This window comes from Gopherus evgoodei, chromosome 2 (genome assembly GCF_007399415.2).
Source record: "Gopherus evgoodei ecotype Sinaloan lineage chromosome 2, rGopEvg1_v1.p, whole genome shotgun sequence".
Taxonomy (NCBI): domain Eukaryota; kingdom Metazoa; phylum Chordata; order Testudines; family Testudinidae; genus Gopherus; species Gopherus evgoodei.
The window spans coordinates 257636894-257661031 of record NC_044323.1 but is presented as its reverse complement, the minus strand read 5'-3'; the positions used below and the strand labels follow the sequence as shown (position 1 = coordinate 257661031).

The 24138-nt window shown below is 44.5% G+C and overlaps 1 protein-coding gene across 9 annotated transcripts in view; it reads right to left on the bottom strand.

Annotated features, from left to right (window-relative positions):
* VPS13B (vacuolar protein sorting 13 homolog B) overlaps positions 1-24138 on the bottom strand; it is a 928813-nt gene that overhangs the window by 445162 nt on the left and 459513 nt on the right. For 6 of the 9 annotated variants that reach the window (XM_030553556.1, XM_030553553.1, XM_030553558.1 and 3 more), the window contains one exon: positions 23637-23784. In XM_030553556.1, coding sequence (XP_030409416.1) covers positions 23637-23784 — 148 coding nt within the window. Of the gene's footprint in view, positions 1-12831; positions 12906-15623; positions 15699-23636; positions 23785-24138 lie in introns of those variants that run through there. The other 3 variants (XM_030553561.1, XM_030553560.1, XM_030553555.1) reach the window with 3 other exon arrangements.

Genomic DNA, 24138 nt, shown 5'->3' with positions numbered 1-24138 from the left:
GGGACTTTGAATAGTGGGAACAAAGATCAGAGAAGATGATGAGGGAAGGTGGGAGTGAGTGGAAATGATTTTTTGGAGCTTGGATGGATGAGGAGCACCTACAAGAAAGACATGAATATCTAGAAGTGGGAGAAGAGAAAGGTGAAACAAAACAAGCTGGTGACTGTCAGTCTATGGAGTGAAGACAAGAAATACAGTAATGGGTTAGATAAGCAAGAGAATAAACCAAAGATAAAAGGAGGAAGAAGTAAATAGAGCAAACAGAATATTAAGGGAAAAGACATCGAGCAAAACTCGGAGAGGAGACAGAAAGAGCACAGAAAACCAGGAATGGAGAGAACTAAAAGATATTTAAAAGTAAGAGAAAAAGGGAAGGAATGCTTTAAAGTGGGGAGGGAGGGTTATTTAATTTTTTTTTATGCAACCATGTGCTTTCTCCTCATCATTGGTCCAGTTATAGGACCTTTAAAACACATTCACCACTGTAACACTAACTTCTTTTTCTACAGGTCTATTAAACCCAGTCCTAGTCTTTCCATGTAGAGATGGTGAGAGTGTGTGTGGTGGAGAAAGGGAGGAAAAAAACAACAATCTATGGAAAAAGACAAATGGCAAATATAATTTTTGCAGCATCATCACTGTGCTATCTCACCTCCAAGAAGCAACAGAGAGGACCAGTAAACAACATATAAATATGGGAGGACAGTCAACCATCTACATCCTTACTGAGTAACTGTGTGAACTTAATGTAACCCCCGTCCTTTTTCTCTACCATTCTCCATTGTTCCTTTCTTGTCAATTACATGTTAACTCTAGACTGTACATTCTATTGTTTTTTCTTATTTTGTGACGTGTCTAGGATATTGCTGGATGCTTGATAAATAATAACATTAGTTTGACACTTGGAGCAGGGGCCTTGTCTTATTTATTTGCTGGGCACTTAGGTGCCATAAAAGTAACAATTTTGCTTTTTTACCATACTTCATTTCTGGCAAGGTTTCAGCAGCCTTTATCTCACACGCTGATAAAATTAGAGATCAATGTTTTAAATTATTTCACAGCAATTCCAAGCTGCTGTCATTTAATATATAAGCTTGGTTTCTAGCTGGTCTCAGGAGTCTGGCTTCTAAGAGCATGCTGAAAAAGAAACAGGTAAGATCAAGACAATTAATGGAACTGTATGATTTTAAGATAATACCTCTCTCAACTGTCAAGGACTACACATGCATCTTACACTAATGCAGGACCCCCAGCTTTCTGCCCATTTAAGCCACACATAGCTAGACCCGAAGGCTAACAACATACCAATCTTATTCTCTGTTGAGAAGTGTTTTTTTCTTTTAAACTGGTCTGACACTGAATATAACAAAAGCCTGGACCTATAATTAGTGTGATTTTTACTCCTTGTTTTATGGAGAAAAGAGAGAGAGGAAGAGGAGTGGTAAGAGAAAGAAGAAGTTACTCACCTTGAGTTCTTCGAGATTTGTGTCCCTGTGGGTGCTCCACTCTAGGTGTTGGTGAGTCCCTGAGCCGGAGATTGGAGATTTCTCGCAGCAGTAGTCGGTTGGGGGAAGGGCGGGCCCAGAAGTCGTCTCATGCAGCCATTAGCACCTCCTGTAACGCACGCTCCCCTGACCGTCCCCTCTATTTCTTCTCTACCGCGAGTGTTTTTGAGAATACTTGGGGAGCAGTGGACAGTCCTAAGGGAAGGACCCTGTAGTGGTAGCGACTGTAGGACCCAGTCGCTACCACTACAGGGTCCTTCCCTTAGGACTGTCCACTGCTCCCCAAGTATTCTCAAAAACACTCGCGGTAGAGAAGAAATAGAGGGGACGGTCAGGGGGTCCTGCATTAGTGTAAGACCGTCCCCTCTATTTCTTCTCTACCGCGAGTGTTTTTGAGAATACTTGGGGAGCAGTGGACAGTCCTAAGGGAAGGACCCTGTAGTGGTAGCGACTGGGTCCTACTGAGAAACTCAGGAACCGCCTGTAGGCAGGATATATTGTAATATGAAAGCATGCGTCTTGGAGGTCGAGGGCTGCAAACCAGTCCCCCACATCTAGCACTGGGATTATTGTGACCACAGTGACCATTTTGAACCTGTGGTTACATACGAACCTGTTGAGTTTTTGGAGATTTAAGACTGGTCTCCATCCCCCTCCTTTCTTCTCTGTCAGGAAATATTTGGAATAAAACCCCCTCCCTCGGTATTGATGTGGTACTGGTTCTACAGCACCCAGCAGTAGGAGGTGGTTTACTTCTTGTTGCAGAATGTGCTTGTGAGAAGGGTTCCTGAAGAGGAACAGGGAAGGGAGGAGGGTAGGGGGATGGCTGTGAAAGGAATGGTGTAGTCAGATTGTGTGATCTCCAAAACCCATTGATCTATGGTTTCACAGCCCAGGCAAGGTAAAAGCGGCATAGGCGGTGACCAGAATTGTGGGATGGGGTATCTGTTGGCGTTAGAGGTGTGGAGAGGTCTTGTATACCCTCAACCAAGACTTCTAAATTGTGGCTTAGATGTAGATGGATGGGTGGACGAGGCCTGGTTCTGTGGACCTCGTCATCTCTGAGCCCGTTGTTTGGGTCTGTTCTGAGTGAAGTATCGTGGTTGTTGACGGTTAAATGAGGTGTCTCGTGACCTTTGGTATGGTGTAAAGTGAAGATGTTTGTCAGGCATTGGGTGTATACCTAGTGTACACAGCGTTGCTCGGGAGGCCTTCATGGTATGGAGGACATTGTCTGTTTGCGATGAGAATAGTTTATGCCTATCGAAGGGGAAGTCCTCCACTTTTAGCTGTAGTTCTTTTGGAATTCCCGAAGCCTGCAACCATGATGTTTCTTCTCATAACCACAGCTGTTGCAGTTGTTTGGACAGCTGTATCTGCTACATCCATTGAGGCTTGTAGCACTGTGTGGGCTATTAACTGACCCTCGTTGATAATGGCAGTGAGTTGAGGACGTTTATGCTTGGGGAGGTCCTCCACGAGCTCTTGTATTTTACTATAGTTAGAGTAGTTGTGATTTGCTAGTAGAGTAGAACAGTTGTCAACTCTAAGTAGAAGAGTGACTGACAAGTAAACTTTCCACCGAAAGAGGTCCAGTCTCTTGTGTTCTTTATCGTGCAGTGAGGAGCAGAAATGAGGCTGTTTACTGCATTGATTAGTAGACTCTGCTACCAGACAGCAGGCTTGTGGGTGTGAAAACAAAAATTCCATGCCTTTGGTTGGAATGAAGTATTTCCTGTCAGTCCTTTTGTTGGTGGGTGGTGCCAATGCTGATGTTTGCCATATTACCTTTGCAGGCTCTATGACAGCCTCATCTATGGGGAGGGCAATCTTGGTCGATGATGCCGGTCATAAGATTTGTAACAACTTATGTTGTTTCTCCTGAATCTCATGTAAGGCAATTTCTTGGCAGTTTGTTCCTCTTTTGCTGAGTTTTTGGAACTGTTTCAGGTCATCTGGTGTTGTAGGGGTAGATGGCGTCACCGCTTCGTTTGGTACAGAAGATGAGTGTGGGGCAGATCGTGAACTATCCAGGTCGGCCTGAAAGAGTATCTCTCTCTTCCTCTTCTCTCTCTGTCTCGGGGGGGGGGGGGGTGTCAGAGGTTTCTCTGTGTGGTAATGATAGATGTACTCTGGAAGCTCTTGTTGCTGGGGAAGGGGGACCAGAATAGGGGTTCTGGTATGTGGGCCAAGGACTCCATTGTGGCCATTGCATGGGATAAGGTGACAATCGGTAAGGCCAGTGCTGTGCATACCAGGGCTGTGAATGCTCTGAGGGATGAGGCTCTGGCTTCACAGCATTCCATGTAAGTCTTATATGTGATGGAGATATAACTATCTCTTACAGCTGGAAGGGATCCTGAAAGATAATTGAGTCCAGCCCCCTACTTTCACTAGCAGGACCAAGTACTGATTTTGCCCCAGGTCCCTAATTGGCCCCCTCAAGGGCTGAATTCACAACCTTGGGTTTAGCAAGCCAATGCTCAAGCCACTGAGCTATCCCTCCCCCCATGAATGTTGAGAGGAGAAGCAGATGTCCTGCATGTCTTCTTCCTCGCCATCATGCATGGAGGGTGGTGCAGGAGATGAAGGATGGTACCGTGCTATGTAGCTTGAGGAGTGTTCGGTGTCGAGCAGTGGTGACTGTGGTGCTGAAGAAACTGCTATGTCAGCAGGAAACAGGAGTTGCGCTGATCCCGCCTTGGGGTTGCAATCAACCATTGAGGTGCTGGGTTTGGCTTGTTAACTGGCATCAAGTCTTGGGTCGGTGCCAGTAGCAGAAGAATTGATTGCGGTGCCACTGCCCGTGCCACGTTCTGCACTGGGGTAGTCGATGCTGTGGAGGAGACCTGATGTCTCATCTCCGGTGCCACACGTTGGGGCTCAGCAGGGGCCCACTGAGGGATGATGCCGGAAGAGCCAGGTGCCTCGTAAGTGCTCAATCTGGATGAGTGGAACATTGAGGGTAAAGACTTCACTGGGGAAGTTCTCTTTTTCTGAGAGACCCTTGCTGAAGAGCTTGAGGCTCGCTTCCTGACAGTTTTCAAAGTCAGAGCCTTATTAGAGCTCAGGGATCTTGGTCTGTGAGACTCCCCAGAGGACGTCTCTTGCAGAGGTTGGAGGGATTTCTCCAGCAGAAGCATTTTCAAGTGGAGATCCCTATCATGTCTTGCCCTTGATGTTAAGTTTGTGCAAAGTGCGCATTTCTGGGATATGAGTTTCTCCCAGACAGAGAATGCAGGCTGTGTGGCCGTCAAAGACTGGCATCAGTTCACGGCAGGAGTCACACTTTTTAACTCCTGTTGAGCCTGGCAGGACTGCAGTTAAGCCTCTCCTGCCTTTTACAGAGTCATAGAATATCAGGGTTGAAAGGGACCTCAGGAGGTCATCTAGTCCAACCCCCTGCTCAAAGCAGGACCAAATCCCAACTAAATCATCCCATCTAGGCCTTTGTCAAGCCTGACCTTAAAAACCTCTAAGGAAGGAGATTCCACCACCTCCCTAGATAACTCATTCCAGTGCTTCACCACCCCCCTAGTGAAAAAGTTTTTCCTAATATCCAACCTAAACCTCCCCCACTGCAACTTGAGACCATTACTCCTTGTTCTGTCATCAGGTACCACTGAGAACAGTCTAGATCTATCCTCTCTGGAACCCCCTTTCAGGCAGTTGAAAGCAGCTATCAAATCCCCCCTCATTCTTCTCTTCTGCAGACTAAACAAGCCCAGTTCCCTCAGCCTCTCCTCGTAGGTCATGTGCTCCAGGCCCCTAATCATTTTTGCTGCCCTCCGCTGGACTCTTTCCAATTTTTCCACATCCTTCTTGTAGTGTGGGGCCCAAAACTGGACACATTACTCCAGATGAGGCCTCACCAATGTCGAATAGAGGGGAATGATCACGTCCCTCAATCTACTGACAATACCCCTACTTATACAGCCTAAAATGCCGTTAGCCTTCTTGGCAACAAGGGCACACTGTTGACTGTCCAACTTCTCATCCGCTGTAACCCCTAGGTCCTTTTCTGCAGAACTGCTTCCTAGCCATTCAGTCCCTAATCTGTAACAGTGAATGAGATTCTTCCGTCCTAAGTGCACAACTCTGCACTTGTCCTTATTGAACCTCATCAGGTTTCTTTTGGCCCAGTCCTCTAATTCGTCTAGGTCCCTCTGTATCCTATCCCTACGCTGCAGCGTATCTACCACTCCTCCCAGTTTAGTGTAATCTGCAAACTTGCTGAGAGTGCAGTCCACGCCGTTCTCCAGATCATTAATGAAGGTACTGAACAAAACCTTTCAAGAGACATGAGTGGGAGTTAATTGTAAAGGTAAACTGTAGAAACTGTTCCCAAAGGGGAGTTAAGGAGAGAAAAAGCCTTTTTCTTTCTTCTCTCCCCCCACCTTTTTTTTTGGGGGGGGGAGGGGGAAGAAAAACTTCTAAGAGGAACTAAGGAAACAATGTAACTAAGTATAGACTAAAAAGAAGTTCCTATGTAACTTGTAACCTCTTTTTTTTCCAGAAAGTATCAAAGAGAGCACTGCCACGGAGCTCCGTCTGCAGCTGAGGATGGTTGAGAAGGAACTGAGGGGATAGTCGGGGGTGCGCACACTACAGGAGGTGCCAACAGTTGCATAAGATGACGCCTGTGCACACCCTTCCCCCTGCCAAATACTGCTGTGAGAAATCTCCGATCTCCAGTGCAGGGATGTACTGACACCTAGAGTGGAGCACCCACAGGGACACCACTCGATGAAGAAATTCTAGATACAAAAAGGTAAAATGAAATTGGAAAAATGTTAGACAGAGTCAACTAAACTAGGAGATGGGAATGAAGGGAATAAAGAAATGGAATAAAGGCACAGATATACAATTTTAAGATTAGCACACTTCTTATTTGTCCCTGCTTGCAGGTATATGGGATCTTGGGGAGCAATTACCACACAGCTGGGGTTCCAATTAATTTCTTTATTAAAGGAAAAAAAAGGAAGTGGTGGGAATTTAATAATGAAATACGATGGGATGGGGTGTATAGGGTGTTTACAATAGACAACAATGGGGGGGAGTTCTTCTTATTGAACAGTGTAGGGAGTTCTAATAGTGGGCTACAGCAAGTGGGGTTCAGCACAATGGGATACAGTACAGTCAATAAGCAACTCTAGATACAGTGTGGAAATGCAAAGCGTACCCAAAAGAAATGCAGAATAAAATGGTAGCATCTATATGAGTTAATAGCTAGATACACAATGTAACACAGTGGCATCAATGTAAATACAAAGTATATCAGAAAAGTGGAGGCAACCAATGGGGTGTTATAATTACAAGTAAAATGTGAGTTACAGTACAACAATACAATATCAATAAAGGCTGGGTCAAGAAACAGGATTGGGGGGAGTGAGTGATTAGTGGTATGCAGACGAGCCGCTGGAAGCAGCGAGAGACTCTGAAGCCCTGCAGGGCAAGGACAACGGAGCAGTGTGATGGTGATCTTCGGTAGGGGAGGGGCAGCGGAGAAGTGTAAAGAAGGGCTAGAGAGAGGTTTAAGCAACAAGCGGACACCAAAAACAAAGGTAAAAAAAAAACAGCAAAGGGTTTGGGAAGTTTCACAGGGGGAAGAAGCAGCAAGGGGTTTGGGAAGTTCGGAGGGTGATGCAGACGCTGGGGGGGAAGCAGCAAGGAGTTGGGAAGTTCGGAGAGAGTGCAGATGCGGGGGAAAAGCAGCAAAGGGTTATAACAGGGAGACACGGAGGAGCACACAGAGGGGGAGATTGGAGCGGGGGAAAAACAGACACGGGAAAGTTCAGGGAGAGATCGGGACAGCAGGAAGGCGAATTTAAGCAGCAAAAAACCTTATCTATCTTAACCAATGACTAGGCAAAACAACAAATATCATAATTCTAAGCAAAGCTATAACAAGCAACTATACGGAGCAACAAAACAGTAAACTATAACAAGGCAGTGGAAACTTACAAGCTCTACAATCTTAACAAACTATGACTTATTAAACTAAAAAAAAACAAGACCTACGGTGCACCTTATGCTATGGGGAGGGTACAGAGGGCAGAGTGGTATGTGTCCAGGACCTAGCTCCCAAGGAAGCCAAGGGATGGTGGCTACAGCGGTGGATACAGCTGAAAGCAGAGAGCCCCAAGGCGAAGCCCACAGGAGCAGAGCTTAGCAGCGGCACAAACTTATTTTTAGCGGCAAAGAGCCCTGGAGTTTAAGAGAGGTTTTAAGACACAGACCAAGGTTTAGCTTGAGTCTTTGTGCTGGGGAAACAGAGCCATCAGCTAAAATAATAAAATAAAAGTATAGAAAGTTTTTACAGATGGATTCTTACCAGTCCCCAAGGCAGCAGCAAAGGCAGAAGCAGCAGCAACATCAGAAGAGGAAAGGAGGGCTCGGTACAGTCTCAGTAATCAGGGGATCTCTCAGGTAGCAATTCGTTCTTCATGGGGGGGGGGCGTTCAAAAAATGGGGGTACGCTCAAAAATAAAACGAGAGCGGAGAAAGGACTCCCCAGAACCCCTGGCTGATCAGACCAGGCAGCAATGCAGGAACCTTTTCTGAGGTGTGTTTCAAAAATGTCTGGTTTTAAAGGCAAACTTGGGCAGTTTCCCGTCAGTAATCCTGATAGGTTCCCTCTGTCACAGGGGAGGGGGCACAGGGAAAAAACTGAAGGTAAGCCCAGAGACATGCCTGGACATAGTCCTGTGCAATAGGTGACTCAAGAGCAAATGAGGCCTATGACTCATGCCCAGGATCTTAAAAACACATTAGGTCTTGCAGCTCTGGACATTGCCTACCCTACACCAAGCCCAGGCTCAACGAGGTGATAACAGGACTAACCCTTTGAACAGGGCAGTGGTCCCACTTAGCACGCAGCACAAGTGGCCATCCCTTTGAGAAGGGCAATGGCTCTTGTTAAACAACTTAAGGGGCCCTCCCTTTGAGAAGGGCAGTGGCCCTGGTAAACAACTTAACAGCCAGGGAAGGGCAGCCACAGGAGAACAGAAAACAAAATGGAGTCTGGGGACAGCTGTAAGAAACAAAATGGAATAGGGGATAGCTGTAACAGACATTATTAATTTAGCCCTATTCCAATATATGTTATACATCTCTAGCAGAAAAGAGGAGCTGAAAGAAAGGGTAAAGAGTCAATTGTAATTCTTTTGATGGGGAAACCTCACCTTCTACAGCTGAACCTTTCCAAATTCTCATAACTACCATCTCCTGTGGCCTCACATCCACAACAGAGGTCTTTCTAGCTAGTCAAATCACAGACTATAGGAAATGGAAGTTCAAGTCTAGTGTTCTTCAACTTCACTGACAGGCTAGGTCTTCCCTCCCTAAATCTTCTAACCAGAAACCAATTCTGCCCAATAGGCTACAACATGAACTCTAGAAATAAAACATCTGTTGTCCCATCCACTTCCAGCAAGCTTTTGATGAAAAACAGGAGGGTACAGAGGCTAAGAGTGACATTTCCAGAACTCTATTATCTCTCTTTACCATTAGGGGTCCCTTTTAGGTGAACATGATGTCCCTGTAAGTCACTTTTATTAACCAACAATGTTTTAGCTTTTACTTTTTACACATTGAGGCTTAAATTTAATTTTGTACATAAAACGACGTGCACAAAATTTACATGGGCAAGCCGGATATCTGCATACCCGTGTGCAGATGCAACTCCTATCTACATCTGTACATCATGCATTCTATACCTGCAACTCCAGAGCATGTAAAAATTTTGCACATATTTAAAAGTTGAGGTCTAAGATTAGGACCAAACATTTTCTCATGTACATTGCAATCTTAAAAAAGATAAAAGAACAAATTTTGAAGAGATCTTTTTTTAAACAAACAGTGCTGTAGCTTTGCTTGTCATATATAATATTTCCCACTTTCACATAATTTGGAAGTCCTTAACAAAGCACGAATTAACTATGCCAAATTCCATAATGCATTCTTCAAAAGACTAACTACTTTTAATTCAAAAAGGAAAATCGAATACTTAGTCAAACCACTCTATCTCCTGAGAGAAACAAAGCTATCATATTTTGTTCATTAGTGTCAAACTCTGTGCCATGAAATTATTTTACAATGAAACTAAATACCCGATTAATCATAAAAGGAATGGGATTTAGTCTAAACTAGTGAGATAAAGTACGTGATTAAAATGCGCGATTCCTAATATAAATGAAATCTAACAAGGAAGTTTTCTTTTTTGCTGCAGTAATGTCCATTTTGCGAAATAATTAAAAAGATGATTTCTCAACATCCACTTTTAATTTAAATTGAGCAGTTTTGCATTAGAAAACTAAGGAGTACTTTGATGATCCATGAAAATAGTTGTTTGTCTTTATTATTACCATTATTTATCATTTATCAATTTTTTGCCACAAAATTTTTGCTACCAAAAAAAGAGGTCTGTAAAATCAACATCACCACCTTTCTTGACATCTCCAGATTTTGAACAACAGACTTTTTGACTAATAATTTCTGATTTGACCATTACCAACAATGGGAAATCTAATTCCTTTACAAAGAAGATAGTAGCAAAGGTCAAAGGTCAGAATCAGCTAGACAACTGAAAAAGAGAATGAGCCAGCTATAGGGACGAATTCTCAAAACTCGGGTCCAAAGTTCTGTCCAGATAAAATGTAGATGCTTGCATAAACAGGCAACTGCCATATACTAATGTTACATTTGTGCATGCAAGTAAATACTTGCATGAGCAATTACCTGGGCAAAAATGAAAGTTTGTGCAGTTTTTGTAGGTGTAATTCAGAATCCAAGTTTTGAAAAACTCACTTGGTACAAATACACACTTGCCCCTACCCTCACTCGTTCCCTCCATAACAACATTGAAGAGCCATTAAAAATTCTATAATTGCAAATTAACCAGTCCTCAATGCCAAATATACATTTATCCTAGTTCCCTCTTACTTTTACTTTTCCACGTAGCAGGCCCACCTCCCTTCCCACTCCTGAGTAAACCCTTCTTCTTCACTTCATGAAGACTCACCTCCCTGGCTTTCCAAAGGGTATTTTCCCAGCTCTAGCACTCATACTTCCCACTTGCTTTCTCCCAACTACTAGCTTCACACTTATGAAGTTGCTCTGGGTTCCTGAGTTCCATGCAAAAGTATTCCTCCTCAGCCAATAGTTTCCAGCCTGAGGGAAATATGAGGATCAACACTAAGAGCAAACAAGCTTAGAGTAAAAGAGTGGGATGGGAAATGAGGGCTCCCAAAACGTTATTATTTAATATTTATTTAAAGGCAGCACCTTCATTTATTATTTAATATTTATTTAAAGGCAGGTCCTGAATACAGTGGAAATTAAAATATTAATAGAGTCATAGAGTTTAAGGCCAGAAGTGACCACTCGATCATCTAGTCTGACCTCCTTTTTATATCACAGGCCACCAATGACACCCAACACTCACACACTAAACCCAACAACATGGATGCTTGGAGTTACAAGGATGGACCATGTTCAGAACAAACAAATTGGGAGAAATGTGATGTTGGTACCAATTACAGAAAAGCTGAGGGAATCCACACTTAGATGGTTTGGACATGTGAAAAGAAGATCAGAAAACTATATTGGAAAATAATGGTTGCTAGCCTTTCGTAACTGTTGTTCTTCGAGATGTGTTGCACGTGTCCATTTTACTCTGGTGTATGCATGCCCCACGCACAGTTATCCGAAATTTTCCCCTCAGTGGTACCTATTGGGGTTGTTCAAGTGCCCTCTGCTCCCTTGGGCCACTAGCATCAGTATAAAGTGCCCAGACGATCTCAATTCCTTTTTTCTAGAAACTCCGATGTAGAGGAGCAGGAGGGCGGGTTCTGGAATGGACATATGACAACACGTCTCAAAGAACAACAGTTGCAAAAGGTGACTAATCATTTTTCCTTCTTTGAGTGATTGCACAGTGCATTCCACTCTTGGTGACTTCCAGGCAGTAATATAGGCAAATGAATCAGCGTTCACATACACACAGAGCATAGCACAGCTCAATAAATTTGGCATTGTCCCTACAGTAATGGGTGACGACATAATGGGAGGAGAAAGTGTGCACTGATGACCAGCTTGCTACTTTAGGCCTGGCCTACACTATGAGTTTAGGTTGAATTTAGCAGCATTAAATCAAATTAACCCTAGACTCATCCACACAATGAAGCCATTTTTGTCGGCATAAAGGGCTCTTAAAATTGATTTCTGTACTCCTCCCTAACGAGTGGTGTAATGCTGAAATCGACATTGCCAATTTGAATTAGGGTTAGTGTGGATGCAATTGGACGGTATTGGCCTCTGGGAGCTATCCCACAGTGCACCATTGTGACTGCTCTGGACAGCAATCTGAACTCGGATGCACTGGCCAGGTAGAATGAAAAGGCCCGCGAACTTTTTAATTTCATTTCCTGTTTGCCCAGCGTGGAAAGTTGATCGGCACAGGTAACCATGCAGAGCTCATCAGCACAGGTGACCATGCAGTCCCAGAATCGAAAAAGAGCTCCAGCATGGACCATACGGGAGGTATTGGATCTGATCGCTGTTTGGGGAGACAAATCCGTGCCATCAGAACTCTGTTCCAAAAGACAGAATGCCAAAACATTTGAAAAAATCTCCAAGGCCATGATGGACAGAGGCCACAACAGGGACTCAACATAGTGCGACATGAAACTTAAGGAGCTGAGACAAGCATACCAGAAAGCCAAAGAATCAAATGGATGCTCCCGGACAGAGCTGCAGACATGCCACTTCTATGCTGAGCTGCAGGCAATTCTGGGGGGGGGGCCGCCACCACTACCCCACCCCTGTCTGTGGACTCCGATGATGAGGTACTCTCAGTTGCCATGCCTGAGGATTTTGCAGACGGGGAAGATGAGGAGGACGAGGTTGAGGAGACCACACAGCACACTGTTCTCCCCAACAGCCAGGATCTTTTTCTCAGCCTAAAATACCCTCCCAAGGTCATATCCTGGACCATGAAGCCAGAGAAGGGCCCTCTGGTGAGTGTACCTTTGTAAATATAAAACATGGTTTAAAAGCAAGTGTTTTTTAATGATTAATTTGCCCTGAGGACTTGGGATGCATTTGTGGCCTGTACAACAACTGGAAAAGTCTGTTAACGTGTCTGGGGATGGAGCGGAAATCCTCCATGAAGCTTTCCTGGAGGTACTCTAAAAGCCTTTGCAGAGGTTTCTGGGGAGAGCAGCCTTATTCCGTCCTCCATGGTAGGACACTTTACCACACCATGCTAGTAGCAAGTACTCTGGTATCATTGCATGACAAAGCCTGGCAGCATATGGTCCTGGTGTATGCTGGCATTCAAGCAACATCAGTTCTTTATCTCTGTTTTATCCTCAGGAGAACGATATCATCCATGGTAACCTGGTTGAAATACGAGAATTTAATTATGGGGACATTCATAGGTGGCCTACTGGGCTGTTTGCCCGTGGCTGAAAAGAAATCCTCCCCGCAGTTAGCAAAGCGGTGGGGGGCAGAGGAGGCATTGGCACTGAGCTGTTTGTGTTTGGCTAGCTGGGATCTTCCCTGATACCAGCCACGCAGTGCGGTGGGGGGAGGGTTAAAGCAGTCATCCAGAGAAAAGGATGGGCTGGTTAGTTTGTACTGAAATCACATGTGCTATATAATGTGAATAGTTTTGTTCACCATGAAAGAGTATACCCATTGTTCTGTAAAATGTATCTTTTTAAATACTTCTCTCCCTTTTTTTCCCTCCTGCAGCTGAAAATGTTTCAAGCCTCCCTCCTCTGTCCCAAAGGCTATCTCAGATAAATTGGCGAAAAAAATGTATGTGCGATGAAATGTTCTGCATGAGCTCATGCAGGCCACCCACACTGAAAGAGCTCAGCAGAAAGGGTGGAGGGACACAATAGCACAGGACAGGAAAGCAGCCACTGAACGTGAAGAGAGGTGCCAGCAGGAAGATCAGAGGATACACGAAGCAACACTACTGCGGGAACAAACAGACATGATCTGGCATCTGGTGGAGGTTCAGGAACGTCAGCTGGAGAGACTTCCGCTGCAGCCCTAGTATAACCACCCTCCCTCCTCCCCATGTTCCATAGCCGCCTCCTCACCCAGACGCCCAAGAACGCGGGGGGTGGAGGGGTAGGCTCCAGGCACCCAACCACTCCACCCTAGTGGACAGAAGGCTGTCATTCAACAAGTATTGAAGTGGCCTCTTTCTTCCCTCCTCCCCTCCTCTCCCGCCCCACCTGGTCGACCTTGTGAGTTATCTCCCTATTTTTATAATCAATTAATAAAGAATACATGGTGTTTAAATGATAGTGACTTTATTTCCAATCTGTGATCGAAGGGGGGAGGGCGGTTTTCTTACAGGGAATTTTAGAGTCAACCAAGGGGGTGGGTTTTCGTCAAGGAGAAACAAATAGAACTGTCACACAGTACCCTGGCCAGTCATGAAACTGATTTTCAAAGCTTCTCTGATGCACAGTGCTTCCTGATGTGCTCTTCTAATCGCCCTAGGTCTGGCAGCATGTAATCGGCCGCCAGGCGATTTGCCTCAACCTCCCACCCCGCCATAAATGTCTCCCCCTTACTCTCACAGAGATTGTGGAGCACACAGCAAGCAGCAATAACAATGGGGATACTGCTTTTGCTGAGATCTGAGAGTCAGTAAACTGCGCCAGCGATCCTTCAAATATCCAAATGTACACTGTACCATCATTCTGCACTTGCTCAGCCTATAGTTGAACAGCTCCTTACTACTGTCCAGGGTGCCTGTGTACAGCTTCATGAGCCAGGGCATTAAGGGGTAGGCTGGGTCCCCAAGGACAACTATAGGCATTTCAACATCCCCAACAGTTATTTTCTGGTCTGGGAAGTAAATCCCTTCCTGCAGCCATTTAAACAGACCAGAGTTCCTGAAGACGTGAGCATCATGAACCTTACCTGGCCATCCCACGTTGTGTTGGTGAAACGTCCCTTGTGATCCACCAGTGCTTGCAGCAGCATTGAGAAGTACCCCTTGCGGTTTATGTACTGGCTGCCTTGGTGGTCCGGTCCCAAGATAGGGGTATGCATTCCATCTATCGCCCCACCACAGTTAGGGAATCCCATTGCAGCAAAGCGATCTACTATGACCAGCACATTTCCCAGAGTCACTACCTTTGATAGCAGCACCTCAGTGATTGCTTTGGCTACTTGCATGACAGCAACCCCCACAGTAGTTGCCCACTCCAAATTGATTCCCGACTGACTGGTAGCTGTCTGGCGTTGCAGGCTCCCAGTGGGCTAATGCCACTTGCTTGTGAACTGTGAGGGCTGCTCTCATCTTGGTATTCTTGCGCTTCAGGGCAGGGGAAAGCAAGTCACAAAGTTCCATGAAAGTGCCCTTACGCATGCAAAAGTTTCGCAGCCACTGGGAATCATCCCAGACCTGCAACACTATGCAGTCCCACCAATCTGTGCTTGTTTCTCGGGCCCAGAATTGGCGTTCCACGGCATGAACCTGCCCCATTAACACCACGATGTCCATATTGCCAGGGCCTGCACTTTGAGAGAAGTCTGTGTCCATGTCCTCATCACTCTCATCACTGTGCTGCCGTCGCTTCCTCACCTGGTTTTTCAGCTTCTGTTTCTGCATAAACTGCACGATACTGCATGAGGTGTTACAATGCTCATAACTGCTGCGGTGAGCTGAACGGGCTCCATGCTTGCCATGTTATGGCATCTACATGGAAAAAAGGCGCGAAATGATTGTCTGCAGTTGCTCTCACGGAGGGAGGGGCGACTGACAACTGTAGCTATCCCACAGTTCCCGCAGTCTCCTCCAACCATTTGAATTCTGGGTTGAGCTCCCAATGCCTGATGTGGCAAAAACATCGTCGCCGGTGGTTCTGAGTACATGCCGTCAGCCCTCCTGCCCCCCTTCATGAAAGCAAAGGAAAAAATAGTTTCTCGCCTTTTTTCACTGTCAGCGTATGTCTACTGGATGCTGCTGGCAGACATGGTACTGCAGTGCTACGCAGCAGCATCCCCTTGCCTTGCCTTGCGGACGGCAGATGGTGTAGTATGATTGGTATCCATCATCATCGTCCTGTGGGTGTGCCTGGCTGGCCTTGGTGAGGTCGGTAGGCGGTGCTTGGGCAGACATGGGTGCTCCTGGCCGGCCTCAGTAAGGTCGGTTGGGTGTGCCTGGAAAAAAACAGGAATGACTTCAGGTCATTCTCTCTTTAAGTTCTGTGTAATGGAGATTCAGTCCTGCCTCAAATATCATGTGAGCTGGAGGCTTCTGCCTCAGGCTGCTCTCCCAGTTGGCAGCACCACACAGTTGCGCCTACCCCTTGCTCTCATGGCTCATGAAGCCTGGACAGTAGTAAGGGGCAGTCCAACTATAGGCTGAGCAAGTGCAGAATGGTGGTTCACTCTACTTCCCTGTAAGCCATCCGTCCTCTCCTCCCCTCTTTGATCTCTGCTTGCAGAGGCAATACAAGTCAGTGTTGTTTCAAATTCAGACATTCTTTATTACTTCATCACACAAATGGGGGGATAACTGCCATGGTAGCTCAGGAGGGGTGGGGAAGGAGGGAAGCAACAGGTGGGGTTGTTGTAGGGGCACCCCCTTGGATGGCATGCAGCTCATAATTTCTGCAGGACGTCTGGGGCTCTAACCTGGAGCGGCCGCTTGCATCTGTGGTTCTTTAGTAGGCTTGCCTGATATTCTAGACAGCACTGAATCTCCATTAGACAAAACTTAAAGACGAGGATGACCTGGGGAGTCATTCCCATTTTGTCTAAGTGCCCCCGACCGACCTCACGGAGGCTGGCCAGGAGCACCCATAACAGCAGCAGATGGTACAGTATCACTGGTAACCGTGTTTGCTAACTTGCAAAGGCAAGGAGCTGCAGCTGCTGCTGTGTAGCACTGTCAGCAGCATCCAGTAGACATACAGTGAAAAAAGACTGAATGGGCTCCATGCTTGCCGTGCTATGGCGTCTGCTTGGGCAATCCAGAGAAAAGGGTGCGAAATGATTGTCTGCCATTGCTTTCATGGAGGTTTGGGGGGTGAGGGTTGACTAATGACATTTTCCCATAATGACCTGCGACAAACTTTTGGCCCCATCAGGCATTGGGAGTTCAACCCAGAATTCCAATGGGCAGCAGGAACTGCAGGAACTGTGGAATAGCTACCACAGTGCACCGCTCTGAAAGTCGACGCTTGCCATGGTTCTATGGACGCACACCGCCAAATTAACGTGCTTAGTGTGGATGCATACACTCGACTTTATACAATCTGTTCCCAAAAATTGACTTATGTACAACCAGAATAATTTCATAGTGTAGACATATCCTTACAAATGTCCTGGATAAGGGTCTGTGCTAAGAACATTGCTAAGAACACTGCTGAAGTTGCTTGCAATCTCATGGAATGAGCAGTCAGATTACTTGGCGGATAAACGCCTGCCTGATCATAACAAGTGTGGATACATGAAGTTATCCAGGATGAAATTCTGTGCAGACACAGGGAGACCTCTCATTTTGTCTGCTACAGCCATGAACCATTAGGTGGAATGCTGAAACAGTTTAGTCGTTTCTATGTAGAATTTTAGAGCGTGTCTAAAATCCAATAACTATAGTCATTGTTCATTCTTATTTGCACAAGGCTTTGGAAAAGACAGGTAGGTAAATTGCTCTATTACTATGAAATTGCTAAACTACTTTTGGGAGGAAACTCAGGTGAGGACATAAATACACTTTATCTTTAAAAAAGACTGTGTATGGTAAGCTCTAAGGTGAGAGCATACAGTTCAGAAACTCTTCTGACAGACATGCTGGCAATTAAAAATATCACCTTCCAAGAGAGGTATAGTAAGGAGCACGTTGCTAACAGCTTCAACAGTGGTCCCACAGGTTTTGGGAAGACCAGGTTCACATCCCAAGGAGGATCGGGTTCTCTTACTTCAGGGTACAACCTTTTTAGGCTTTTGAGGAATCTGACTGCCATGGGATTTGAAAAAACAGAGTGATTGTCCACCCGAGGTGGACAGCGCATATTGCTGCCAGGTGGATCTGATAGAGGGTCCTGCTAAGCCTTGCTGTTACAGGTGCAACAAATAGTTGAGTATATTTTGGATGGATGAATGCATTGGCGAGACTCTGGTTTGGGAATCCCAGAACAAGAACCGCTTCCATTTTGATGGGTAGGCCATGCTGGTGGAGGGCTTTCTACTACTTAGTAAGACCTGGCGAACTTGCTCCGAGCAAGCCTGTTCTTTGGGATTTAGCCATGGAGCTTCCAGACCGTTAAATGAAGGGAACGCAGGTTTGTGTGGAGCAGCCAGCCCTGGTCCTGAGAGATCAGATCCAGGTGCAATGGGAGTGAGATTGGGGTTGCCACTGAGAGGTCTAAGTGGAGAACCAATGTTGGTGGGGCTATAAATATAACCCACTTGAACTTTAGTGGCACTCTGTGTAGGAGTGGGATTGGGGGAAGAGCATAATAAAATTGTCCCATCCAGGGTAGCAGGAAGACATTCATAATGGAATCTGGACTGCGGCCTTGAAGGGAGCAGAATTGGTTACACTGTCTGTTGTCCTTGTTTGCAAACAGGTCTAGTTGGGGAGTCTCCCAGTGCTGGAAAATGCTTCTAAGAGACCACTTGAGACAGGAGCAAGACCTGCTCACATGATCTGCCAGCTCGTTCTACACCTCCAGAAGTTAAGAGGACCTGATGGGCTATACAAAATTCCCATAGGTGAACTGCTTCCTGACAAAGGAGGGAAGAGTGAGCTCTCTCTCCTTGCCTATTTATGTAAAACATGGCTGCTATGTTGTCTCCAAATAAGCTTCTGCCCCTGATATGAGGCAGGACCATCTGACAGGCAAGACAAACCGCCTTGAGTCTATGACATTGATATGAAAAGAGAGATTTTGCCAGAGAGCAAAGACGCTGAGTTCTGATGAGCCCCAGGTGAGCTCCCCATCCTAGCGTTAATGCGTTTCAGACCAGAGTAATTGATAGTTGGTGGCGGATGAAGGGGAACGCCTGCACAAACATTGAGAGGATCCAACTACCAATTCAAAGAGATGAGAACCTGTGAGTGTACTGTGAGCACAATGTCAAGGTGGAGATGGCTTGACGAGTATACTGAGGCCAGCCATGTCTGGAGAGGTCTGAGATGCAATCTTCTGTGTTGTATCACATATATGCATGAGGCCATGTGGCCTAGGAGCCCAACACCGTGTCAGGCTATTGTGATTGGATGATCTTTGAAGTGTGTCACCAGCAATTGGACTGATTGGAATTGTAACTTGGGGACGAACACCCTGGCCTAGGTAGAGTTCAACAACGCCCCAATAAACTCTATTCTCTGTACCAGACAAAAGGTAGACTTGTCTGCATTGATCAGAAGGCCTAATGCTATGAACATCAACTGGCTGAGTTGAACTCTGAACACAACCTGAGCCATGGACCAGTCCTTGACTATCCAATCATCCAGATAAGGTAGACCTGAACCTTTAATCTCCTCAGGAAAGCTGCCAATATGGCTATACACTTTGTGAACATGCAAGCACTGCCAACCGGTAATGTGAATTCTGGTTCAGTCAGAGGAACATTTCTTACTAATGATCTTGTCTTAATATGACCTTGTCGGTGCTGAGTCTGACTGGCCTGACTCAGATGAAGGTCTCAGTGTCTCCTCCATGAGCAGAAACTTTAGCCTGGCCTCCCAATCCATCTTTGTGTGAGGCTTAAAATCCTTGCAGATTTGTCAATGGTCCCTAGTATAAGCTTCCCCCAGGCACTTTAAGTAACTTGTGTGTGGGTCACCCAGGCATAGCCTTGTTGCAGAAAATGCAGGCTTTAAGCGTGATGACCGAGGCATCACTGGGAATTGGCCAAAAAATGAAACACTGAAATCTAACTACTTAACTAATACTATTTATAATATACAGAGGAAAGTCCACAGAGAGAACTTGCAAATGCAAGAAGAGCAGTTCCAGTGACCGTCACAGGAGGTAAGAAGGAACTGAGATGGGACAAGGCTGGCTGGGTGCTTCTTACTGGCACCAACATTGTGTGGCAGTAGAGGGTACTCGAGCCGCACCAAAGGGCACGATCGAGGAAAAAAATACGGCAACTGTGGAGCATGCACACATCAAGAGAGGAATGCACATATGCAATCACTCAAATAAGAACAGAATATTAAACTTCAAAGTGGAGGGTAAGAAAAGAGTTGAAAGATCCAAAACTGGATGGATAGATGTCATACAAAGAGATCTGGTTAGCTGTGGAGTTTCTAAGGAACTGAGTCAAAAAGACTGAAATGGAGAAAAAGGGTTCGAAGAGCCAACCCCACATAAATGGAATGAAGGCTAAAAGAAGAAGGAGAATTATGGCAGCACCCAGAAACCCCAATCAAAATATGAGTCCCATTTTGCTAGACTCTGAACAAACACATATTAAGACAAGGTCTGTTCCCTGAAGAGCCTACAATATAATGAGATAAGAGGCATATGAAGGGTAAGGTGGAAGAGGAATATAGTCTAATATATACATTTTTATGTCTGGTGGCAAAAGTGCCTCTGCAGTGCCCCGCACATTTCCCCTTCTTCAGAGGTCTTTAAACAACACATACACCCCACAGTCTTTTTCCTTCAATCACAACCCTTCTTGGGGTCTGGTTTCTTTATTTACAAAGTTCCAAAAATGCAAACAGAAACAAACACACACAAAAATGAATTTCTCCAATCACTCACAGAGTCCCCAGAAATATGTCTCAGGGCATGACTCTTACCTCAGTGACAGAGGGAGTGGGAAAAGGTTTACTTCCACAGTCTCTCTTACCAGCTTGTGGGTGCACTAACCAAGCTGACTCCCTTGCAGCTTCTCAGAGTCAGTCCCCTCTTTCCAGAGCAGCAATAGCTCTCATATAACGAACCAGTTGCTAGAGGTTCCTTCCTTGCACCAGATGTCTCTGGTTGTCTCATTTAGCAAGCCTGCTCCAGGCTTCTAGTCTACTGCATGCAGTTCCCTCTCTCCCTCTGCTTTCTCACAATGTACATATACACATTTATAATCATTTAAAAATGATAAATTGTTAAAATAGACATCCTGTTTGTCCATCAAACCACCTTTAATTGACTGATTTCTTATAGGTATCACTGTAGAATGGTTCTGAGGAAATATTTGAAAGAAGCAAAGGGTAGAGATTTTACCTTCCTATTTTATCATTCTCAACTCCCTTTTCTATTTCCCCTTTGAAAATCCCAGTTTGTAATCCCCCCTTCTGATTTAACATGAATATGGTGTTTATAAAGACTATGTTTTCCCCAAAATTTTCTCTTCTATTTATGAAAAAAATACAGATGTATTCAGCTTGGGTTCCTGTCACCATTCTTTTCTATTTTGTTTTTTGATCAATAGTTCATTACTGAAATTATATTCACAAATATTCACATAATTTCAGTCAGTCACTTATTTATGATAACATTATAATCAATTTCAGAACACACATTGTGGCTTCATAATTAGTTATAGAACAATTTCTCAATCAATATTAACCATGGAAAGCACGCATGTATTATTAGGACAATTTTCAGATGTTTTCACTATTAATGATGTCATAGCCATATCTGTAATATCCACTGTAAAGACATATTTTCTGTCATTGTTCCTTTTCAAATGCTTTAATTCAGTAACAAAATAGCAATAAAAAAGCACTAGGATTAGAGTACCAGATTCTGATTTCAGTTACATCAGTGAAAATCTTGAGTAATTCTACTGAATACCTGGAAAAATACATACACACACATTTTATATCCTTCCCACACCAATGTTGGCATATAGGGTGGAAACCATCTCTTCCATTCATCTGTGTAATTTGTTGCCACTTCCATTTGCTCGGTGGTGTTCGCTCAACTACTCTGCCTTTCCTGACTAAGATTCTTTTTAAGGTTTCTCTAAGGCAGGGTCCCCAAACTTTTTTGGCCATGCCCCCACCTTACGCAGGCTGCACCCCCCTGGAAGCCAGGGCCAGGAGTGGGACCAGAGATGGAAGCGGGAGCCAGGGGTGCTGTGGGCCGGAGGTACGGCTGGGAGCAGAGCCACAGCTGGGCCTGGGACAGGGATGGGACAGGGCCGGAGCAGAGCAGGGGGGCTAACCCAGGCCCCGCCGCATTCCCTAAATGTTCCTCCATGTCCCCCTAGGCAGGCACACCCCACAGTTTGAGGACCACTGCTCTAAGGCAGCCTCATTTCCTTAAATCAGTCGGTATTCACTTGACAAGCTTCATGTGGAAGTCTGTGTTGTCATCCAAAGTATATGCCCCAAATATCTCCAGCACTTCCTTCTGATTCTGGTGCAAATGAGCTGCTAGTTGGTGATATTTCAGATGATTCCATGTTTCCACTGGTGAAGAGGACTAATTTTTCCCCAAACTTCATTGAACAATTCTGTCAATTTTATTAGATGGGGGTAGCAAGTACTTTTAGCATTGCTGCTGTAATTTGATCATCCTCCACTGCCTTGTTATTTTTCAGCTTTTTTACTTCAGCCTGTGCTTCTGATATCTCTATTGGATCAATGTTAGTGTCAAGTTGATCAGATTCACATTTCATCAGATCTGGTGCTGTGGTGGGGCTGAGTCTACTGAGTACTTCTTTGAAATGCTCTGCCTATCTGTTTTTCTGTTCTACCTCAGTTGTAAGCATTTTTCCATCTTTTCTTTTTATTGGCTCATGTCCTGTTTTGAAATTTTCACACAGAGTTTTCGTCACTTGGTAAACAGCTCTGTGGTTCCCTATCATAGCAGCAGCTTCAGCTGCTAGCTCTACAACATAAGCCCACCTGCTGCACACTCATGTGACTGCTGGTCCCAAGCCCAGGTAAAGCGGGGAGGGCTGAACACAGGGCTAACCATCTGGTTTTGTAGAAACATCTTACTGGTTATAGAAATGGAATCAGGCTACCACTCTGTTAAAAATTAACTATGCTGACCCCTTATGCTGCATGACAGCTCCTGTGAAAGCCGGAAGCCAGGAACCCAAAAACTGACGCTATCACAATAAAACACTTCAGAGTTGGTTACTGAAACATGAGAACAACATTTCAAATACAAAAGATCTCAGCGATCATGAGGGAGATAGACAACTATAAACTTTAAATTCTGGGTATCAATGAGAGCAGATTGATAGCTGCAGAAAACAAGCACTTTAGCAAAAGAAAAAACATCTCATTTACTCAGGTTGTAGTGACAACAAACCCTCAGAGGCAGTAATGCTCATTATAACAGATTCTGCTGAAAAATCACTCATCAACTGGGAGCCTATTAACCCATGCATCGTTTTTGCCAGATTCCAAACCAGATTCCTAAAGACGTCAATCATATAGCGCTGACAGAAGAACATAGCAATGAAAACAATGATAAGTTCTATGTGGGAATATACACCAGTGTGAACGAATGCAGAATTTGGATCCGTGTATTTTATAAGGATTACTACACTTTTTAAATGGATAGAATCAATTTTTTGGCTTGTGTCTTATAATAATAAGTAAAGCACGCTATCATAGCCCAGAAATGTACAGATTGTTATGTCCATTGACAATCAGTAATAACACGCTACAACATAAGCACAGACATTTGTTAAGGATCACAAACTACACCAGCATTTAAGTTTTTGTTAAAGACAGAAAACAAAGTGGTGGCTAATACATTTTCCATAAGTAGGTGGTCTTGAAAATACTGCATTGTACTTTATTTAAACATAAGACCCTTATACTACAAAGACTTCTGAACATGCTAGAACGAGACTATGTGAGTAGTTCCATTGACATTATATATCAAGACAATAATTAAAATTCTACTGTAAGTGCATCTGCTTCATCCAGCTTAGCAAGAGCACTGTGTGAAAGAGCATGAACCTCAATACTTATAGCAAAACAAGAGGCAACTCAAACGTTTTAGCAATGAAAAATCTGATGATTTTTAATTAGATAAATTATAAATAAAATGAGCGTTTTAAAAAGAACTGTTTAAGTCTGAAAAATGTAATACCGCTAAAAATGCTTGTGTGTTATGTGTTGGCGAGAAGACAAAATGGCCAGATTCAATTAAAAAGAGAACATACCTGTTACAGTTTTTGTTTTGACAGGGCTGCTGGCATACTCAGAAGCTTGATTTGACTGCTGCTTTGCCAAAGGCACACTTCCAACTGACACCTCATCCTCTTTTTTTCTCGTTACTGGCATACCAAGTGGAACAGTTCCTACGGGCTGCTAGAAACAGGAAAAAAGTAAGTGCTATATGGTGACTAATTCAGAGACAATTAACATATATGACAGAACATTACGTCATCATAGAAAGCGTATCATAAACTGTTACTTCGCCCAAAAAAACTCCTAGAGAAATAACTTGAAATTATAATTCAAGCACATACAATGTGAAAAATTTGCACACTGAACTCCTTCAGTATGTATTAAATAGATTAAAATCCTTAAATATTTTTAGATCCAGATTTCTGCATGTAACTCTTTGTTCCTGAAAATGCTCTGAAATATCAAAAAATGGTAATATTTTATCTGTAAACTAACCAAAACTTAAAGAATAAATCTGGACAAATGACAATGACC